General features: G+C 50.1%; 1 protein-coding gene across 10 annotated transcripts in view; it reads right to left on the reverse strand.

Annotated features, from left to right (window-relative positions):
* IQSEC2 (IQ motif and Sec7 domain ArfGEF 2) overlaps positions 1-19,388 on the reverse strand; it is an 88,563-nt gene that overhangs the window by 47,962 nt on the left and 21,213 nt on the right. For 4 of the 10 annotated variants that reach the window (XM_055376482.2, XM_055376487.2, XM_031006062.3 and 1 more), the window contains exon 2: positions 11,089-11,118. The exons of 1 other annotated variant lie outside the window; for it this stretch is intronic. In XM_055376482.2, the coding sequence (XP_055232457.1) occupies positions 11,089-11,118 (30 nt within the window). Of the gene's footprint in view, positions 1-677; positions 4,296-11,088; positions 11,119-19,388 lie in introns of those variants that run through there. 5 more of the 10 variants (XM_063703065.1, XM_055376488.2, XM_055376484.2 and 2 more) reach the window with 3 other exon arrangements.

The raw sequence follows: 19,388 nt of genomic DNA on the forward strand, positions 1-19,388 counted from the left end.
CAGTCAGCCGGAGCCAGAGCAAGCTGGGAGTGGAGCCGACCCCTTCCAGGTCAGCCAGCCCCTGTCCCCCACAAGCCCACAGAGGCAGACTGTGGTCAGGGCCTGGCCATTCAAAAGCCCATGTAAAAGCCAGGAGACGTGGCTGCGGGCCAGGCCAGCTGCGAATTTGAGGATGTCCAAATCTCAGAACCTTACAGGGAATCTTTGAATCTGAGACTCTTCTTATCGAAGCCTCTGGATTAATCATCATCAGGGAGACTGCTTCTCAGGTGCCAGTCTCCAGCCCAAGTCCTTGACTCATTACCTCTTTTGAATCTGAGACTCAGAGACTCTTAGGCTGCTGGAATGTTGGTGTTAGAATCTCAGAGGCCGCGAGCCTGGAGCCCTGCAGTGCCTCGCACACAAGGCTAGTAGAGCAGGGTAGGAGCCAAGCTCACCCCTCACAGGCCACAGGCTGTACTGCTCAGGGTTCCAGGGTCCTTCCAGAGCTGGGCACCTGGATGCCCATGGGATCTCCCACTTGAACTGGCTCCCTCCCCCAGGCCAAAGGCCTCTCAGAGTCCAAGAAGGGAGCCAGGAACCAGGAAGCCAGGGGGCTGCTGAATCAGCAGCCCAGGGACTGGGTCCAGGCCTGGGCAGGAAGGGAGGGGGCCAGGCTGCGGGGCCCAGGTTCCTACCTGCTGCTCCTCCCGGGGGGCTCCATGGGTCTGGACCTGTCCCAAGGGCAGGCCCCCTGGCCTAGCCGGTGTCTCCACCGTGTCACCACCCCCTCCTCCCCAGCCCTTCCCTAGAAGGAGGAACCAAGAAGGCGGGGCCAGGCCAGCTGGGCTGCAGGCCAGATTGCAACTGGAAACTTTGCTCCTTCCCCTACTCCTCCAGGAGGGCTGGGAACTCCGAGGAGGAGGAAGCAGCCTGGAGAGCTCACAGTCCCTCCTCTGGGCCAAACCCCAGGCTGGGCTCCCTCAGTGCACCTCTGCTAGAATCTCCCCACGCACCCCATCAAGTTTGTATCGCTGGCTCTATTCTCCTGAACAGAAAATTGAGATGGAGAGAGGTGAAGTAATACTGCTAGTAAGTGGCAGAACCCCAAGATCAAGACCCGGTTTGGCTATTCCCAAACCTGGAATCTGCCCCTTCAGCCATATTGCTACCTTGTGAGTACAGAAACCTTTCCATAGAAGCTTTTCACAAATACCCTTATTTTCAGCACAGTTAAAGAGACTATGTTTAGGAGTTGTTCTGGGACTCTGCATATTAAGTGCAATTCAAATCACCCATGTTGGGGTATCAAGATGGGGCCCCGGCCAATATTCTTTCTCACTGCAATAAGCTCTCACTCTTCTGTGTTGTTTTCTAGACTGGCTGAGAGAAATGCTTCCTGAAGAGAAGAGGGAAAATCAAAAGAAATGCCAAGAGGCTGTTCTTCCAAGTAAACTGCCCAGCCTGACTTTATGGATGGGCAAATTGAGGCCTGGAGAGGAAAAGGGTCTTACTAAAGTTCATGCAGCAGGTCAGAGTAGACTCCAGGTGCCCTGGCTCCCTGCCTGCCTATTACAGCAACGTCTCTGTCCTCCACATGGGCGGGACTGGAGAAAGGAGAGAGTTTTTTGGCTTTGAAGGATGTAGGGCTCCTGAGAATACCACAGGTCCAGCTCGAAGTGCTCCTGTCCTTTCACGGTCCCAGAGCCCAGGCCCCTGGCTGTTCTGAGCAGAAGGCGGCCCTGGGAGGGGCCAGGGGGCCAGTGATCTAGAAGAAATAGAAGCTGACAGGCAACAGGCCAGCCTTCCTGCCTCCCTGCTGGGGCAGCTGGTTCCTCTCAAGAAAGCCAAAGCTACTGAGAGAGAGAGGCCCTCCGGAACACCACAAGGTTGGCATCTGTGGGTCCTTAGTGACCTTCTCTCCCTCTGCCCACCCCTCAAAGCCCTGGTCCTCAAGGCTCTGGCCTTAGCATCTGCCTTTTTTTTTTTTTTTTTTAACTCTCCTTGAGGAACTCTCCTAGCTCCTGCAGCAGCTTCACCTTGTGCCCATTTGTAGTTATTGCCCTAAGAGCTGAACCCTCTTGACCTGGCAGGAGCCGAGAGACATTAAATGTAGTGCTGGGCCGGGTGCAGTGGCTCACGCCTGTAATCCCAGCACTTTGGGAGGCTGGGAGCAGTGGGGTGGGTGGGGGACAGTGGATCACCTGAGCTCAGGAGTTTGATACCAGCCTGGGCAACATGGCAAAACCCTGTCTTTACTAAAAATACAAAAATTAGCCAGGCATGGTGGTGCACACCTGTAGTCCCAGCTACTTGGGAGGCTGAGGTGGGAGGATCGCTTAAGCCCCAGAGGCGGAGGTTGCAGTGAGCTGAGATCATGCCGCTGCACTCCAGCCTGGGTGACAGAGCAAGACCCTGTACAAAAAAGAAAGAAAGAAAGAAAGTGTAGTGGTAGCTTTAAGGGATGATGCTGTGTGACTTTGGGTAAGGCCCTTTCCCTCTCTGGTGAGACAAAGAACCTACACTTTGGTGCCTGGTAAAGCTGGGTACAAGTCCTCGCCCTATCACTTTTTAGCTGGGTAAGCCCTCTGAAGCTCAGTTTGCTCATCTATGGAAGAGGAGTGGAAATTCCTACCTCACAGTTCTTGTAGGGATTTGGTAGGTAGACAAAGTGTGCACATGGTAAATAGTCTCAGCCTGAACCTGAGAGAGTCTGTCCCTTCTCCCAGAGAGGCAGAGGAGACCCATGGGAAGCCTGTTTGTTTCAGGGATAGTGAGGAAGATTTCTAAGAAAATATCCCTGAACCTGGGACCACTTTTGGAATTCAGTCACAGCTGAGCATGCTGAACAGACTCAGATGATGACCCACCAGAGGCTGAAGGGAGGAAGGAATGAAGGGTGAGGAGCCTGACCCAGCCACGGGACACTGGCAGGGCCTTCATGCATTTATTCGACAGATACTGTGGCCCAGGCACTGTCCCCGGTGCTGGATACAGCAGTGACTACAGGTAGACAATGTCCTGCTCTCACGGAGCTTATATCCAAGTGAGAAGAGACAGACATTCACCAACTAATGCAATTCAACTGAGCAAAAAGTAGAGATGGCAGGAGGAGAGCATTCCAGGCAGAGGAAACAACCTGGACAAAGGACCTGAGGTGGTATTTCCAGCAAGCACGAAGAGACTGACGTGGCGGGGTGGGAAGAGCACAGGGGAGAAAGGTGAGACTGGAGATGGAGGTGGGGGCCCAGCATGCAGAGCCTTGGAGGCCTCTGTCGGGGTTTCTGTATCTATAGGAAGAGCAGTTTGGAAGCCTGTGGTTTGGGACAGGCATGTGGGGTGGGGAGTATCTTTGAAGCCCCTAAAGTTGTATGAAAAGCATTAATTTCTGGGGAGAACATCTCTAGCTTTGATCAGATCCTCGGATGGGTCTGTGATCCCAAAGGGTAGTGAAGCTTCTTATATGATTCCATTCACTAAGTGCCCATGATGAGCTGGTGGCAGGCATCCTAGAACCTTCTGTGAGCTAGCCCCTACCCCACACCTCCAGCTAGTCTCAGCCTTCCCCCCACCTTCAACCTGCACCCCACCCAGACAGAAGCACCTGCAACTCTCAGGTACACTCTGCTGCTCCAAGCCTTATTAAAGAGAATGTGTGTCAAATGCTCTGTAATAGTACCTCTGTTGTCCTGCTGTGTCCCCACTGTCATCTCCCCACCTGGCTGGCTCCCCCTTGTTTTTCAAAAGTCAGCTAGATGTTGTGCCCTCTGGGAACCTGCCTTGACCCCACCCAAGCAGGTTGGGTCACCTCCCTTGCGTCCTTCCGCCCTGCTCTTCTCTCAGCCGGCTTCTCTCAACACTGTGTTCAGATGCCTGCTGCCCCTTCTCTGTCGGGAGCTCTGTGAGAGCTGTGTCTTGTTCATCCCAGTGTCCCCAGCACTCAGCACAGGGCACCTGGTCACACATGGTGGGGGGACAATGGACAGAGGTGGAGGCTGCAAGGTGGGCCGGTGGACACTAGAGGGCACTGTGGCCACTAGAATCCCAGCCTGCTGTTGGCCAGGCCGACCCAGGAGGCTCCCAGGCCCACAATTGTCACATGGAAACTGTTACTGGGTCCTGCAGCTCCTCAGCTCTGGACTTAAGCAACCAGGGCCACAGTTCCAGCCTCCCGATGAACCTTCTGCTCCCTTTCCAGACGAGACCGTTTCTCATGACAGTGCCATCTCACTGCAGATACTCCTTTAGTTCTTCACAAATGTGGGTGCCAAACACTCTTCTCGCAGTTCTGGCCTGCAACACTCTTCACTTCACTTTGCCCCACCCAACCCCTCCCCTGGCTAACTTCTACTCATGCTCCAAGCTTCCACTTAGATGTCAGCTTGGAGAAGCCTCCCTGGCCCTCAGGCTGGGTTGGGTATATTTCCGTGGTGCTCCCACAGCACCCTGCACTTCCCCTATAATTGTCTGTAATTGTCTGTCTCCTTGTCTATTTCCTGACCAGACAGTGGGCTTCATCACAGCAGGGCTGTTACTCACCACCCTATCAGCCACATTTAGCAGCATCTGGCACATTGTAGGCACTCAATAAATCCTTGAATGAAGGAATAAATGAATGGATGTGTGGATGGACAATTTGGGGCAAGTCATTTTACCTCTCTAGGTTTCAGTTTCCCCACCTGTAAGTCACCCCTACTTGGCAGGGTGGCCACAAAGATTAAAGATAATGTGTCTCCAGTGCTCTGTAATAGTACCTGATATTTAGCAGACATTTTCTGACTCAAAGCAATTATTACTATTTGGAACAGTGAGAAAAGGGCAGGGGGAGGAGTTGAAGGAGACTGCCCAGAACCTGGGATAATCTCTCCCACTTAGGTTTACCATTTAGATATGGAAGATGGCTTTAATAGCAATCATAAAACTATCAATTTTATTAAAAATAACAGCACCTGCTGTGTGCCAGGCCAGAGTCAGGAGGCCTCTGAGGAGGTGATGGGAAGCCCCTAGTCTCGGCCAGAGGATGCGAGGTCAGGGCCAAGGCCAGAGCTGTGGACATCGCTCCTGTGTCTGGAGAACAGTCATTACTGGCACAGCTGATTCCAAACTCTTTATTCATAGGTGAAAACTTGTCTAAGGGGTCATTAGTTCCCTCTGTAATTAATGTAAAACCTGCAGGGTTTGTATTAGTGGAAAAGTAAGCTCCAGCATCAAGCTGATAACATTGATAATGTGTACTTGTAATTATATACTGGAGGTAACTATAAATTCAGTCACTGAACTCATAAAATATCAAAATTCCTGAGGCCACCAAGAGCTGGGTAGCAGCTGTACCATCAGTAGCTTTATACCAGTTGTTCTGAGGTTATGAAAAATTACCACAAGCTGGTAGCAATGGTAATATTCACTGTACATTTAAAAGCTTTTTCGGCATAAAATAAGAGGGCACTTTTAGACAAAACAGCATGTTTTGATGCAAGGATATGGAACTTGAAAGCACAGTGAGCAAAGGTCATCTTGCTATAAAATAGGAACCAAAAACAATCTTACAAGTGTTTGCCTCTGAGCCGACCAGCTCTGACCTCACTTGGGTACACATAAAAACTGTGCTTACTGCAGAAGAAACACGAAGTACCAAGTGTTTTCTCTCTCTCCTCTCATCCAATTCTGAGGGAATCAATTATCTCACACGGCCCCTTGCTGCCTTGTGTTACCACAGGCTGGAGGATCACTGCAGTCCAATGGCAGGAGGGGCAGATCCTGAAGCTGGAAAAGGTCACATAGCTTCCAGGTTGGTGGCCATGTCAGGCCATGGGCAAGCAGAGGAAGCTGGTCCAGAGAGAGAAGTCCATGAAAAAGAGATGATAGGCTGGGCGCAGTGGCTCACACCTATAATCCCAGCACTTTGGGAGGCCGAGGTGGGGGGATCACGAGGTCAAGAGATCGAGACCATCCTGGCCAAAATGGTGAAACCCCATCTCTACTAAAAATACAAAAATTAGCTGGGCGTGGTGGCACACGCCTGTAGTCCCAGCTACTTGGGAGGCTGAGGCAGGAGAATCGCTTGAACCCAGGAGGTGGAGGTTGCAGTGAGCCAAGATCATGGCATTGCACTCCAGCCTGGGCGACAGAGCAAGTATCCGTCTCAAAAAAAAAAAAAAAAAAAAAGAAAAGAAAAAGAAAAAGAAAGAAAGAAAGAAAAAGAGATGACAGGGACCAGGCAAGCCATGAGAGATGGAGAAAGATGAGACATGGGCCCAGGAGATGCAGACAGCGAGACAGCAACCTTGGTCCTCGACTTCCTGGTCCCACTTCCAGTTGGTGTGAGGCCTGGCTGTTTTTCATTAACTGTTCTTAGATTCTGTGAAATGTAGCCTCACAATAGTCTCCCTCATTAGCCCTTTATTCTTGAGCTAGCTTGAGTGGGCTTCCGTTCCTCACAACAAAGTGTACCCAGACTAAGACAAGTGAAAATTGGGAATGTAAGTGCAGGGTTTGTGTAAGCAAAATCGCATAAAGAACACTTAGGTAGAGAGGGGTGAATGCAATTGTCCAGCGTTTGTGTTTGTTCACCCAGAAGCTCCCTGTTTCCCTGACACTTGCAACCACAGCCACACGCTCCAGCCACACGCTCACACACGCTGACATTCAGTGGCACACAGCAACAAACGCAGCAGCAACCAGATATGGTTCTCTGCAGACCCCCTGACATGCAGGGCCACGCGCCAGCATGCAGTGTTGCACTTTGCTCTTCACAGCCACGCTGCCATGCAGCAGTGCACACCCACATGCATGAACACAGAGGTGCTGCCCGTAAGGCTCAGGGCAGGAGTCGAAGCTTCACTGAGCTCTGTGCAGCCTCCCTCCCCAGCTGCCAAGTGACTCATCCCCAGGGCTGCTAATTAAAGCCAGGACAGAGGGGACAGAGGCAAGGGGAGGGGAAGAGAGAGAAGGCAAGTTTATTTCGGTGCCAACCAGGCACTCAGCCAGCTTAGGGGTCACCCACTTCCTGGGGCTGGGCCAGGCGGCGGCAGAACACAGAGAGGAAGGGGAGGAGAAGAGAAACCTCTTACCCCTTCTTGCCCTTCTTTAGCTTCCTGGAAAGTTACCTCCTCCTCTTTCCCACTGTCAAAATCTAGCTCTGACTCCTCTAGACTTCTGTCCTCACAAACTGGCTGTCTACACCATCATCATGCTCCCATTTGGGCTGGCCCGAGCTGGCTCACCTGTGTCTGCAGCAACCCCAGACTGGGAAGCAGTAAGTGGCAAGGTTCCAGGCAAAGGAAGTGGTAGGAACAGGGCAGGGTGGGCAACCAGGCTGAGCCAAATGGGAGGCATCATGGGAGGTGATGCAGCTGGATGGCTCTGGGGATGGGTAGTGTCTTGGACGTGTGGATGGGGGAGCCACAGATGGTTCATGAGGTCTTGGCCATCCCAGATTGCCAAGAGGTGAAAACAAGAGATTATCTAATCCAAACTCCTGTAGGACAGATTGGAGCACTGAGGCCCACAGTGGGAGGCTCCTCCTCCCACTTCTCCTCCAACTGCAGTGGCTCCCGTTGCCATAGGGACGTCCCTGTCTCCGCGGGTGGCAGCGGCTCCCCCACCCCCTCCCTCCTTCCCTAGCAACAGGCCACCTCCTCCTGCTTTCATCCTTGCGTGCCTAGCAACCCCAGCCTGGTCCCCAGGGCCAACAAGTTCAGGCTGACCCTCACCGCAGCAGTGCCTCTAGGCCTGGGCCCTCTCATCTTCTGGTGAGGGCCTCATCAGGCCCGTCCTGCCCTCTCTGTTTTCAAGTTCTACGCTTGTTCACATTCTTCCAGCCTGACTATATAGCATATGACAATGGATTGGGTTAGGGGAAAGCAGAGGACACTACAGTTTGTTGCACCACTATTTCACACCGAGCATTGCTTTACTTTAAGTTCTCTCATCAACCCAGAGAAGTCAAGACTATTGTTTCCGTTTTACCCATGAGAAACTAAGAACCAGAGAAGTTAAGTGATTTTGCAAAGAGTGCACAGCTAGGAAGCAGGCTCTGCTGCTAGCTAGCTTTGTGACCTCGAGCCATGGCCAATCCCTCTCTGGACCTTGGCTTAAAGTGTCTTTAGGTCAGATCTGTGACAACTTCTCAGGGACCCACAAGAAGTCCAGGCACCTTTCTCTGCCCATGCCTACCCCCCACCCCCATCACCAACTGTTCAGCTCTAATTAGACGCCACACTTCCTGTGGCACCCCATACTTTAGAAGCCCTCAGGCCTGGGTCATGCCAAGGGTGGCTTGCAATCTACCGACTCTGCTCTCTCCTTGCTATTCAGTTCCCATAAAAGCCCAGGCCTAGCGCCTCTCCTCGGTGTTTCTTCCACCTCCCTAGCCCTTCCCCCTCCACACACGCATGCATGCACACATGAAGTTTATTAGATGAGGAAACTGGGGTTCCAAGAGACAAACAGATTGTCCAGTCACACAACTAGAAAGCAACCTACCCCCAAATGGAGACCTGTGCATGGATCCAGTGTTTCTGCCCTTCCTGGGCCACAGAGCCTCGCCTCTCTCCTCCAACTTCCCCAGCTCCCCACTGATGACAGAAGGTCGCTGTGACCCAGTCCTGACCCGCGTTCTGACCTTACTGGCTCTTTTCCTGCCTAGATCTTCTATTTTAGCCCCACGGATGGCTCCCTGTCTCTAAACCCACCCCCCTCGCTTCCCTCCACAAGCTGATCCCACCTCCGGGGACACCCTCCTTATGCAAATCTGCACGGCAGTCCCCAACAGCCCTGCTCAGACACTGCCTGCTCCAGCAAGCTCTCCTTCACCCTAACTGGAGCGAATTCAAAAATTTACAAGTAGGTCCCTACCCAGCCCTGGTTGCAAGTTCAAGTTGCCTTCCCACCATGTTGTCAAGATATTGCCCCACACACGCCATGCTTTAGCCCCTTCCCATAGCCTGAGTTTGACCCTCGCTTCCCAGATGCTGACTCCTCTAGGCCCCTATAGCCTCCTTGACTCTGGGCCCAGGATGGATGTCAGGAAGCATGTCTGAATAAATTAAATGCTGGCTTTGGAATCAGACAGCCCAAGGCACTGACTCTCTCAGAACCTCCTTCTCCTCATCTGTAAATCAGGGATTGTAATCCATGCTTATTAGGGCTGTTGTGAGCATTAAATAAGATCATATTCCAAGTTGTTAGTATGTGAGGAACAAATGGTGATTGCTATAATTGCTAATATTAGGATGAGGATGAGGATGATGATTATTATCTGCCAGGCTGTCGAGAGCTCCCATGCTGATGGTATGGGTAGCACTCTGGGTTGGTGCCAGGCAGACTTGGGTTTGAATCCTGGCTCAGGATCCATATATTAGCTGAATCCACATATTAGCTGCCTGGCTGCAGGCAAAACCCATAACCACTGTGAGCCTCAGTTTCCTCAGCTGTAAAACGATGATTAGGCCAGCTCAGGTTCTACCTACAGTGTCACTGGGAGGATCAGACAAAAGAAAGTCCCTGACAACTTCTGTAAGTTGTAAAGGCCCAAATGTATATCATCACATGACTTATGATTATGCTCGTTATTAAATGTCCTGAGCTCTAGGTCCCAGGAACTTCCTTGCTGGGAAGAGCTGAGAACTAGAGATGTTTTCAATCTTCTTCTTCAACAAGTAGCAGGCACATCACCGGGGATGCTTGCAGGAGCCCCATGCTCGGGTGGCCTCTCTCCAAACCCACGGTGGGACACTGAGATCTATTCCCTTTGCTAGACAGGTGCCTTCCTAAGTGCCAGGACAAGCTGTGCCCATGACATGCTCCTTGGCTGCATGCTAGGACTAATTATGTCTTGTCACAAACCCCTTTCCTGGACACTGGGACTGATTGCATTAAAGCTGGCTTCAGTGTGTGTTTATCCCACAGCCCCATTCTTGGCTCTGGGTATCCGTGTGTTTACCCCAGATCCCCTGTCTGGGGTGCTAGAACAGAGTGTGTCTCATTAGATACTTTTGTCTGTATGCTGGCATCCTCTGTCCCCAGCCCATATCCACTGCCTGAATGACAGGACCAGGGCTGCTGCATACAGTCAGGCAAGCTGTGCCTTTCACAAAGGGTCACAGCCAAAAGGATATGAACAGGGGCTGATATCCAACCCATGCTATGCTCAATGGAGCCACTCAGAGGGGGTGCCCTTGAAAGGGACATCTTTTTCTATTCTTCACAAAGGTGCCAATTATGCTACTGGCAGCCGTGGCTGGGAAAGACTGTACCCATCTGTGCCTCTGCTGCCTGGGCTCAGCTCAGCTCAGTGGCCTATCCCATAGCCCCCATCCTGGATGTTAAGGCTGAGTGGGTCCTAGCCTGAGCACCCCCATCATTCCTATATAATCCCTATACTTGACACCTCTGCCTTCATGAAGCTTCTGATGGGGTAAGGCCTGGGAAATGCACAAAGGTCCCTTGTCTTTACCTTTACCCAAGTTTTACTCCTGCCTCCCCAACTGGCAGATTGAGCACATCTTTAAAACTTACTATGTCTACCAATGGGTCAGTAACAACAATAACAACAACAAAAATAAAATAAAATAAAATGTACTGAAGCTTGTAAACTTTTTTTACCAAGCACACACAAAAAAATTTTCCTTGTCGCCATAATGTATAGTTCTAATGTCTAGAATGTGTTACATCCAGAGTCCATTCAAATCCCACTACTCAGGGCTGGCACAGATTCAGGGTGGAAAGTGAACGCTAGACCAGGGAAGCTCAGCATCGATCATGCCCTCTTACCCTGGGAGGAGAAGGTGGAAAAAGTCCTTGGTCCAGAGCTGACCTCTAAGCTTTCATATCTGGGCAGCTCCTATGAGCCCCTATGGTGTTCAGCCAAGCTCCCAAGTCAACTAGTGTCAGAAAGACTAAGGAACAGTCTTGAACCCCCTCCCCACAGCTGCCACATCCCCCAACTGCCCTCTCACCCCACTCCATAGCCACCCCTAATACCAACAGGGAAGACACCCTTGAGTTGGCCCCTCCCCTTGCCCATGGATCCTGCAGTTACAAACCAGAGGCCCCCACCCCAGGCCCTGCCCCATCTCCCAACTAGTACTAAAGAAAGGAGGTACTGACCTGACTGTTCTGGAATTCTCACCATCAGATCTGAAAGGGAAACAGAGAAAAAAAACCAAAACGGTCAGTATATGCTCTCTTCTCCCTCTGCCCTAGGTAGAGTGGCTTTGGGGGGGAGGCCTAATGCACATCACAAAAATGAGGGGAAGGGTTATTTCATGCGGAGAGAAGAGAATAGCAAGTGCAAGGCCGAGAGACGGTAGAGTGCCTCGCCAGTTGGAGGGATGGAGAGGAAGACGGTGGTGCTGGGGTGCAGTGAGCAAGAGGGTAGAGTGGTCAGAAGTGAGGTCAAAGAGGCACCAGGAACCAAACATGTGGGGCCTAGTGGATCACAGTGAGGAGCGTAGCTTTCCTCAAGGCAGCCAGCAGCCGTGGGCAGGGGCAAAGCCCAAGCTTGAAACACAGAAAGACCTAGGTTCAGATATTGGCTCTGCCACTTACCAGCCCCATGACCTGGGCAAGTCACTTCACCTCTCTGAGTCTGAGCCTCGGTCTCCCCGTTTGTGACACGAGGCCGATCCTCACCGGGCTGTTGGGATAATTAAGCCCTTTGGAACCCGGTAGGCAAATGCCAGGTATTATTAACACCATGGAAGGGGCTTTGCCAACTGCCTGGTCCAACCTGCTTATTTCCCAGATGAAGAGAACGAGGCTGAGGAGATAAATGAGTCAGCCGCTGGGCTCCTTTCTACTACACTGGTCTGCCGTTTTCATTGTGAGGCCTCTTTAGAGGCAAAAGAAGGGCGAGAGAAGAGAATGGAGTTGGGGACATCACTGAGGGAACCGGGGATGAGTGAAATCTGAACCACACCCTTCCCCTCCCACTACGCCTTCCCAAGAAGAGTGTGAGAGTGTATACGTGAGTGCACACACGTGTGTGTGTGTGTGCGCACGCACGTGTGTGTGTGTGTACGGGAGGGAGGATCAGGACAGTGGGGCTGGTGTTCACTGCGTGCAGGGAAGGGGTGGAGGAGGACCATGGAATTTGAAAGTGGGAGCGTGTGGGACACGGACTTCCCCCTTGTCATCTTCCTCCATCTTCACCTCAGGCCTCCCACCCTCACTCATGCTGCGAAGGAGACAGAGATGAACACAGCACAGGCTCTGTCCTCAGCTGAGAGAGCCAAGACGTGGCTTTAGTGAGGGGAGTGTCCATCTATGCTAAGCGCTAAATGACAGAGATACACACAGGGAGAGGAGCAGGTGGACCTCAGAAGGGAGCATTTGTTGAAAGAATGAAAGCAGGCCCCGCTGGCGAGGTGGGGCAGGCAAGCATCAGGGTGCTGCAACCACAGCACTCCCGGTTCCGCTACTCACAAGCCATGGAATCCTAGGGAAGGTATTTCACTATGTTGAGTGTCAGTGCTTTGCCTTGTAAAATGGGGCTTTGGGGGTGGGCTGCGGTGAGAGTCACTCCCTTTATGGGGTGTGGCTGTGAGGCTCAGCCTAGCACAGTGCCTGGCACATGGTACATGCTCAGCAGATGCCAGTAGCACCAATCCTTAGCCTTCTCAGCCCCCTGAAGGAACAGAGGACCAGGGCCACAGCGCACCTTATCACATTTATTAAAATGTTCCATCTCCTTCTGCAGCAACAAGATTGCTTCTGAGGCCTGGCCCAATTATTCTCAGGTACCAGGCCTGAGGGGCCTGACTTCAATGACTCCCCAGATGCCTACAGAACTGAGGCCAAGCCTCTCAGCCTCTCTCCCTAACACTAACCCTCTGCTCTAGGCAGACCGATCTCTTCACCACCCACCTACCCCCAAACCCAGCACACATGTATTCAGTCTGCTGTCTACCAGGCCCTGCCCTGGGAATACAACCTCTCAAGGAGCTCGTGGACTGGCCACTTGCCCCAGTCTACCTAAGGTTTAAGCAACACATCTAATCACCCCCACCACCACTGTGAACAAACTGTGAGTACCTACTATGTACCAGGCATAGTGTTAGCCTCTTTTTGTACATTATCTCCTTTGATCCTGCAAAGTGGGGGTTATTCATCCAATTTCAAGATGATGAAACTGAGACTCACAAAGGTCAAAATGACTTGCCCAAGGTCACACAAGCGGAGAAGCTCGGAGTGAACCCCAAAGCTCATGTTCCTACCACCACGTTCCACTGTACCAGAAGCTCAGTGCCGGGCACATATGCACTATGACAGAGAGTTCCCTTATCTTCATTCCTCAATATCAAGCCAGAGAGGCACCAACAGACCTTTCCTCTCCAGTGCTCTTTCATCTGAGAGATTATGAGAAATATACCTCTGCTCCAAAAGTATTTCTATGTGATATGTGACAGTCCTCAAGATGGCAGCAAAGGGGAGCAAAAGAGCTCCAAGTCATGATGCAGTGGGGAATTCGCCAATTCTCGCTATGGACTGATTCTTACTAGCTTGAGGGTACACAGCATCATATGACTCTCAATGTGGGGGTGCAGCTCACCCCAGGGTCCATCACCCTTTATGCATTTAGCATATTATTCATTATGTATAGAACAATCATCAGTGCTATCCTACACCTCCTCAGAGGCTCATGCACTGTCCAATGTTCATGAAGCTGGGCCACCATTCTTTTGGGAGGCAGTATAGACTGGTAGAAAGAACGCTAGGTCCTTTTATGGCTCATTCCCTAATTGGCAGTGTGAACTCGGACAAGTCATTTCCCTCTGGACCTTGGTTCTTCACCTGTAAAGTGATAAGGCTGTGTTAGTTGAGTTCCAAGCAATCTTTAGGCCTTAAAATATTCTATTTCTTCAGAACCCCAAAGTTTATCTCTTTTATCAACTAGATTCTGCTGTCTACAAGGAGAAGCAATAGACCCAAGGACTAGATCCCTCTTCATCAATCCATGTCAGTAAAGGAGACCGATTTCTCCTGCTACTCCCCACAGCCTTTTATTTATTTATTTATTTATTTATTTGTTTATTTAGAGACAGAGTCTTGCTCTGTCGCCCAGGCTGGAGTGCAATGGCACTATCTTGGTTCACTGCAACCTCCGCCTCCCAGGTTCAAGCGATTCTCCTGCCTCAGCCTCCTGAGTAGCTGGGATTACAGGTGCCCACCACTGTGCCCGGCTAATTTTTGTGTTTTTAATAGAGACAGGGTTTCGCCATGTTGGCCAGGCTGGTCTCGAACTCCTGACTTCAAGTGATCCACCTGCCTCGGCCTCCCAAATTGCTGGGATTACAGGCATGAGCCACTGCACCTGGCCAGCCTTGTCTTAATGAAAGGCCACTTAGGCCCCAGGATTCTCAAGAGATTTGGATATGCCAACTCCCATCCTCAGCAGTGATGGCCAATAAATAGTAACTTGTTGGAGCTTTGAGGATAGTAACCATATTTTCTGAATCAAAAACAGGCATGTAATCTGACCAGGGACTTTAATGTTGCTTCTTCCAGGTACAAGAATTTGGCCGGGCGCCATGGCTCACGCCTGTAATCCCAGCACTTTGGGAGGCCGAGGCGGGCAGATCACAAGGTCAGGAGATCGAAACCATCATGGCTAACTCGGTGAAACCCCATCTCTACTAAAAATACAAAAAATTAGCCGGGCGTGGTGGTGGGTGCCTGTGGTCCCAGCTACTCGGGAGGCTGAGGCAGGAGAATGGCATGAACCCAGTACGCAGAGCTTGCAGTGAGCTGAGATCGCGCCACTGCACTCCAGCCTGGGCAACAGAGTGAGACTCCGTCTCAAAAAAAAAAAAAAAGAAGAAGAAGCAATCTGGAAGATGGGAGAATAAATGGCAGAATATCGAAAGTTCCTGAACCTTTTGGGGACTTATGGGGAAGACAGAGCAGAATGACTGAAAAGAATGGAGGCCTTGGAGCTGCTGTGTTGGAGTTTCTGCCCTTGCCTCTTGACTAGATTTCCTGCCATGCTCCAAGCCACCCATAAGCAGTAACTGGGGAACAATATGGTGCCTCTTCCCAGGAACCTGAAATTAGATCAAGAAGCTTGTCCCTGAAAGCAAAACTAATTAAATAAATACAAAATGCATCAGAAATGAGATAATGCGGAGTAACTTGAATGATCACAGACTGGTCCTCAAGCCAGAATCTGAATAACATGCCTAAAAGATTATGTCTCCTACAGAAAGGAGACTGAACATCAACAGAAGTAGATTTTTTTTTTTTTTTTTTTTTTTTTTGAGACAGAGTCTCACTCTGTCACCAGGCTGGAGTGCAGTGGCGCAATCTTGGCTCACTGCAACCTCCGCCTCCTGGGTTCAAGCGATTCTCCTGCCTCAGCCTCCTGAGTAGCTGGGATTACAGACACGTGCCATCATGCCCGGCTAATTCTGTATTTTTAGTAGAGATGGGGTTTCACCATGTTGGTCAGGCTGGTCTCGAACTCCCGACCTCAGGCAATCCACCTGCCTCAGCCGCCCAAAGTGCTGGGATTACAGGCGTGAGCCACCTCGCCTGGCCCAGAAGTAGATTTTTTGAAGAATGAAACTTGAAGGGCAACTATGAACGGGGCTCCTCCCAGGAGTGTCCTGAGGAAAAAGAGACAGGTACCCTGGCCCAGAAATCATGGGGGTCTCTCCAAAAGCTGAGAACCGGCCCCAAATCAGCCTTGCACTTTCTCTCCTGAATATCACCTTACACCTAACCGCAAATGTCAGCTCCTTTCTCACACTGTCTGCTAAAGGAACTTTTTTTTGTTTGTTTGAGACGGAGCCTCACTCTGTCGCCCAGGCTGGAGTGCAATGGCATGATCTTGGCTCACTGCAACCTCTGCCTCCCGGGTTCAAGCGATTCTCTTGCCTCAGCCTCCTGAGTAGTTGGGATTACAGGCATGTGCCACCGTGCCCAGCTAATTTTCATATTTTTTTGTAAAGACAGGGCTTCACCATGTTGGCCAGGCTGGTCTCGAACTCCTGACCTCAAGTGATCTGCCCACTTCAGCCTCCCAAAGTGCTGGGATTACTGCCGTGAGCCACCGTACCCAGCCTAAATGCTGTTTTTACACACGACTGTGCAGTGACCACTTCCATTCACTCCAAGTGTCCTGCAACTGAACAACTGTGCCCTCCTCTCATTCTACCATCAGAGTTATATCACAAAGTTTGGGTTAAATCAACATTGGTGGTCTACATTTTTTTTTTTGTCACCCAGGATGGAGTGCGGTGGCACAATCTCAGCTCACTGCAACCTCTGCCTCCTGGGGTCAAGCAGTATCTCCCACCTCAGCCTCCTGAGTAGCTGGTATTACAGGCATGCACCATCATGCCTGGCTAATTTTTACATTTTTTGTAGAGATGGGGTTTCATCATGTTGCCTAGGCTGGTGGTCTACGTTATTATGACTGCATGGATACTAATAATGGATAAATCATATGACATACTATGATTACATTTCCTTTCCCGTACAACTTTTTATTTTCCCTGCTATTGTTTACTGTCTATATTTTTTCTTTTTTGAGACAGGTCCTCATCCTATTGCCCAGGCTGCAGTAACACAATCACAGCTCACTGCAGCCTCAACTTCCTGGGCTCAAGTGATCCTCCCACCTCAGCCTCCTGAGTAGATGGGACTACAGGCATGCACCACCACACCTGGTGAATTTTTGTATTTTTTGTAGAGACGGGGTTTCGCCATGTTGCCCAGACTGGTCTCAAACTCCCGGGCTCAAGAGATTCACCTACCTCAGCCTCCCAAAGTGCTGGGATTACAGGCATGAGCCACCGTGCCCAGCCTGATTACTGTCCATTATTTTTTTGTCGGCTTAGTTCTCTTCATACAAATGATCAATTCTCCCCAAACTGTCAGAAGCGCAATTCTCCTCTCAATATGCTTTGACATATCAGGTAATCCATCGGACTCTTTGTTTCCCTTAAAAACACCCACCTTCCTGCTGCAATCTAGGCTGGCTGCTCTCTAGGCCTGCCCAGATGTTGCCCTAAGAACCTCTCTCTCAGGCCAGGCGTGGTGGCTCATGCCTGTAATCCCAACATTTTGGGAGGCCGAGGTGGGCAGATCAACTGAGGTCAGGGACTTGAGATCAGCCTGGCCAACATGGTGAAACCCTATCTCTACTAAAAATACAAAAATTAGCCGGACGTAGTAGCGAACACCTGTAATCCCAGCTACTCGGGAGGCTGAAGCTGAAGAATAGCTTGAACCTGGGAGGCGGAGGTTGCAGTGAGCTAAGATCGCGCCACTGCACTCCAGACCGGGCGACACAGCGAGACTCCGTCTCAAAAAAAAGAAAAAAGAACCTCTCTCTTTTCCATCATCTAGGAATTCCTTTCACCTCTCCTTTGCGTTGAACTTCCTGTTTCCTAGATTCCGTGGCTTTTTTTTTCCTTTCTTTTTTTTTTTTTTTTTTTTTTTTTTTTTTAGAGTTTATGCTCATATTTTGCTGGAGCACATTCCCCAGGGCTTCCTGAGAAAGGAGGCATAGGACTTAAAACCTTTAGATCTTATATACCCTCATACTTGGTACTTGATTGACCATTCAACTGAGTATAGACTTCTAGGTTGGAAATTCTTTTCCCTCAGAATATTGAGAACACTGCTCCATCATATCCTAGCTTCCAGTGTTGCTGTTGATAAGTCCAACGTAATTCCTTTTCTTGATTCTTTGTATATGATGTTTTTTCTCTGGAAGCTTTTAGGATCTTCCCTTTAAGCCCTGGTATTCTGAAATGTCACAGCGGCATATCTTGGCATGGGTCTTTTTATCATTTATCTTGCTGGGTACTCAGCAGGAGTTTTCACTCCTTCAGTTCTAGGAAATGTTCTTGTATTATGTCTTTGAGAATTTCCTTCCTGCTCTTCCCTCCATTCTCTATTTCTGGAACTCCTATTGTTGGCTGTTGGAGTTCCTCAATTGATCCTCCAATTTTCTCATCTTTTCTCTTCTGTTGTCCCTTTGTCTTGTTATTCTGCTTCCTAGGATATCTCCTCACCTTTTATTTTCTAATCCTTCTGCTGAAATTTTTATTTTAGCTCTCACTATTTTTAATTTCCCAGGTTTCTTCTCCTCCCTTCATTACCTTCCAAGTTCCTTTTTTATGTTTGTTTGTTTGCTTTTTCAATCAGTCTTCCAAGTTGATGGTTTTCCTCAAATAGCCTTGGACTATCTGATTATCTCTGGCTACCAAGAGCTTGGGGTTTTTAAAAACATATGCTGAGGTTTATTTCTTTTCTTTCTTTCTCTCTCTCTTTTTTTTTTTTTAGTTTAGAGGCAAGGTCTTGCTATGTTGCCCAGGCTGGTCTCAGACTCCTGGGCTTAAGTGATCCTCCCACCTCAGCCCCCTCAAAATGCTGGGATTACAGGCATAGGCCACCATGCCTGGCCCAGTGTACTGAGGTTTAGTTTACATTAAAATAAAATATACCTAATCTTAAGGGTCCTTGGCTGGTGTTCCTAGATTAGTTCCCATGACACTACCAAGCTGCTTGGAAACTCTGTGTGCAGGTGGGGCTTGCCAGGTGGTGGGCTTCACTATCAAATTACTGGGCTGAAAGTCTGTTCTTTTGTTAGAAGACTTCCAAATGTCGGCTTTTGGAGGCCTTTTTTTCTGGGGCCTTTCAGTTTCCCCGGAGAACAATCCTTTGATCTCATCTGTGTACCTGACTTTGGTGTCCTAGAAGTGGGGGAGTTGAAGGAGGTTGGAGTCCCACTGTTTTAAGTGGAAGGAAGTTGGGGTTCCACTGTTTTAGGCTGCAGATCCCTTTGCCTGCAGGCCTGTTTCACCCCATCCTCCACTGTACTTGGTGACTTCAAGTCAAAGCCTCTTAACTTCAGTTTCTCCAAAGAAGCAACCTCCATCTGCAGGGATGCAGCTGGGAGTGGGGGACTCACTGTCTGGATGGGGTTGGGGAAGGACCAAAAAGACAAGACTTTTTTTTTTAAGACAAGGTCTCTCTCTGCTGCCCAGACTAGGAGGCAGTGGTGTGAGCATAGCTCACAGCCTTGACCTCCTGGGCTCATCAAGCGATCCTCCCACCTCAGCCTCCTGAGTAGCTAGAACCACAGGTACATGCCACCACACCCAGCCAATCTTTTGTTTGTTTGTTTGTTTGTTTGTTTGAGACAGGGTTTTACTATGTTGCCCAGGCTGGTCTCAAACTCCTGAGCTCAAGCAATCCTCCCACCTCAGCCTCCCAAAGTGGGGGGGGAGTTACAGTCATGAACCACTGTGCCCAGACAGAAAAGACTTTCAACATTCCCATTCTCAGGTCCATACTTCATCCTGCCTTCCGAGGATGTACCTTCAGTACCTCTCAATCCTGAGCACTGCTGGGATTCTCTAAGTAGAATAGTTTACTTCTGGTCAGCATCCCAGACC

This window comes from Gorilla gorilla, chromosome X (genome assembly GCF_029281585.2).
Source record: "Gorilla gorilla gorilla isolate KB3781 chromosome X, NHGRI_mGorGor1-v2.1_pri, whole genome shotgun sequence".
Lineage (NCBI taxonomy): Eukaryota > Metazoa > Chordata > Mammalia > Primates > Hominidae > Gorilla > Gorilla gorilla.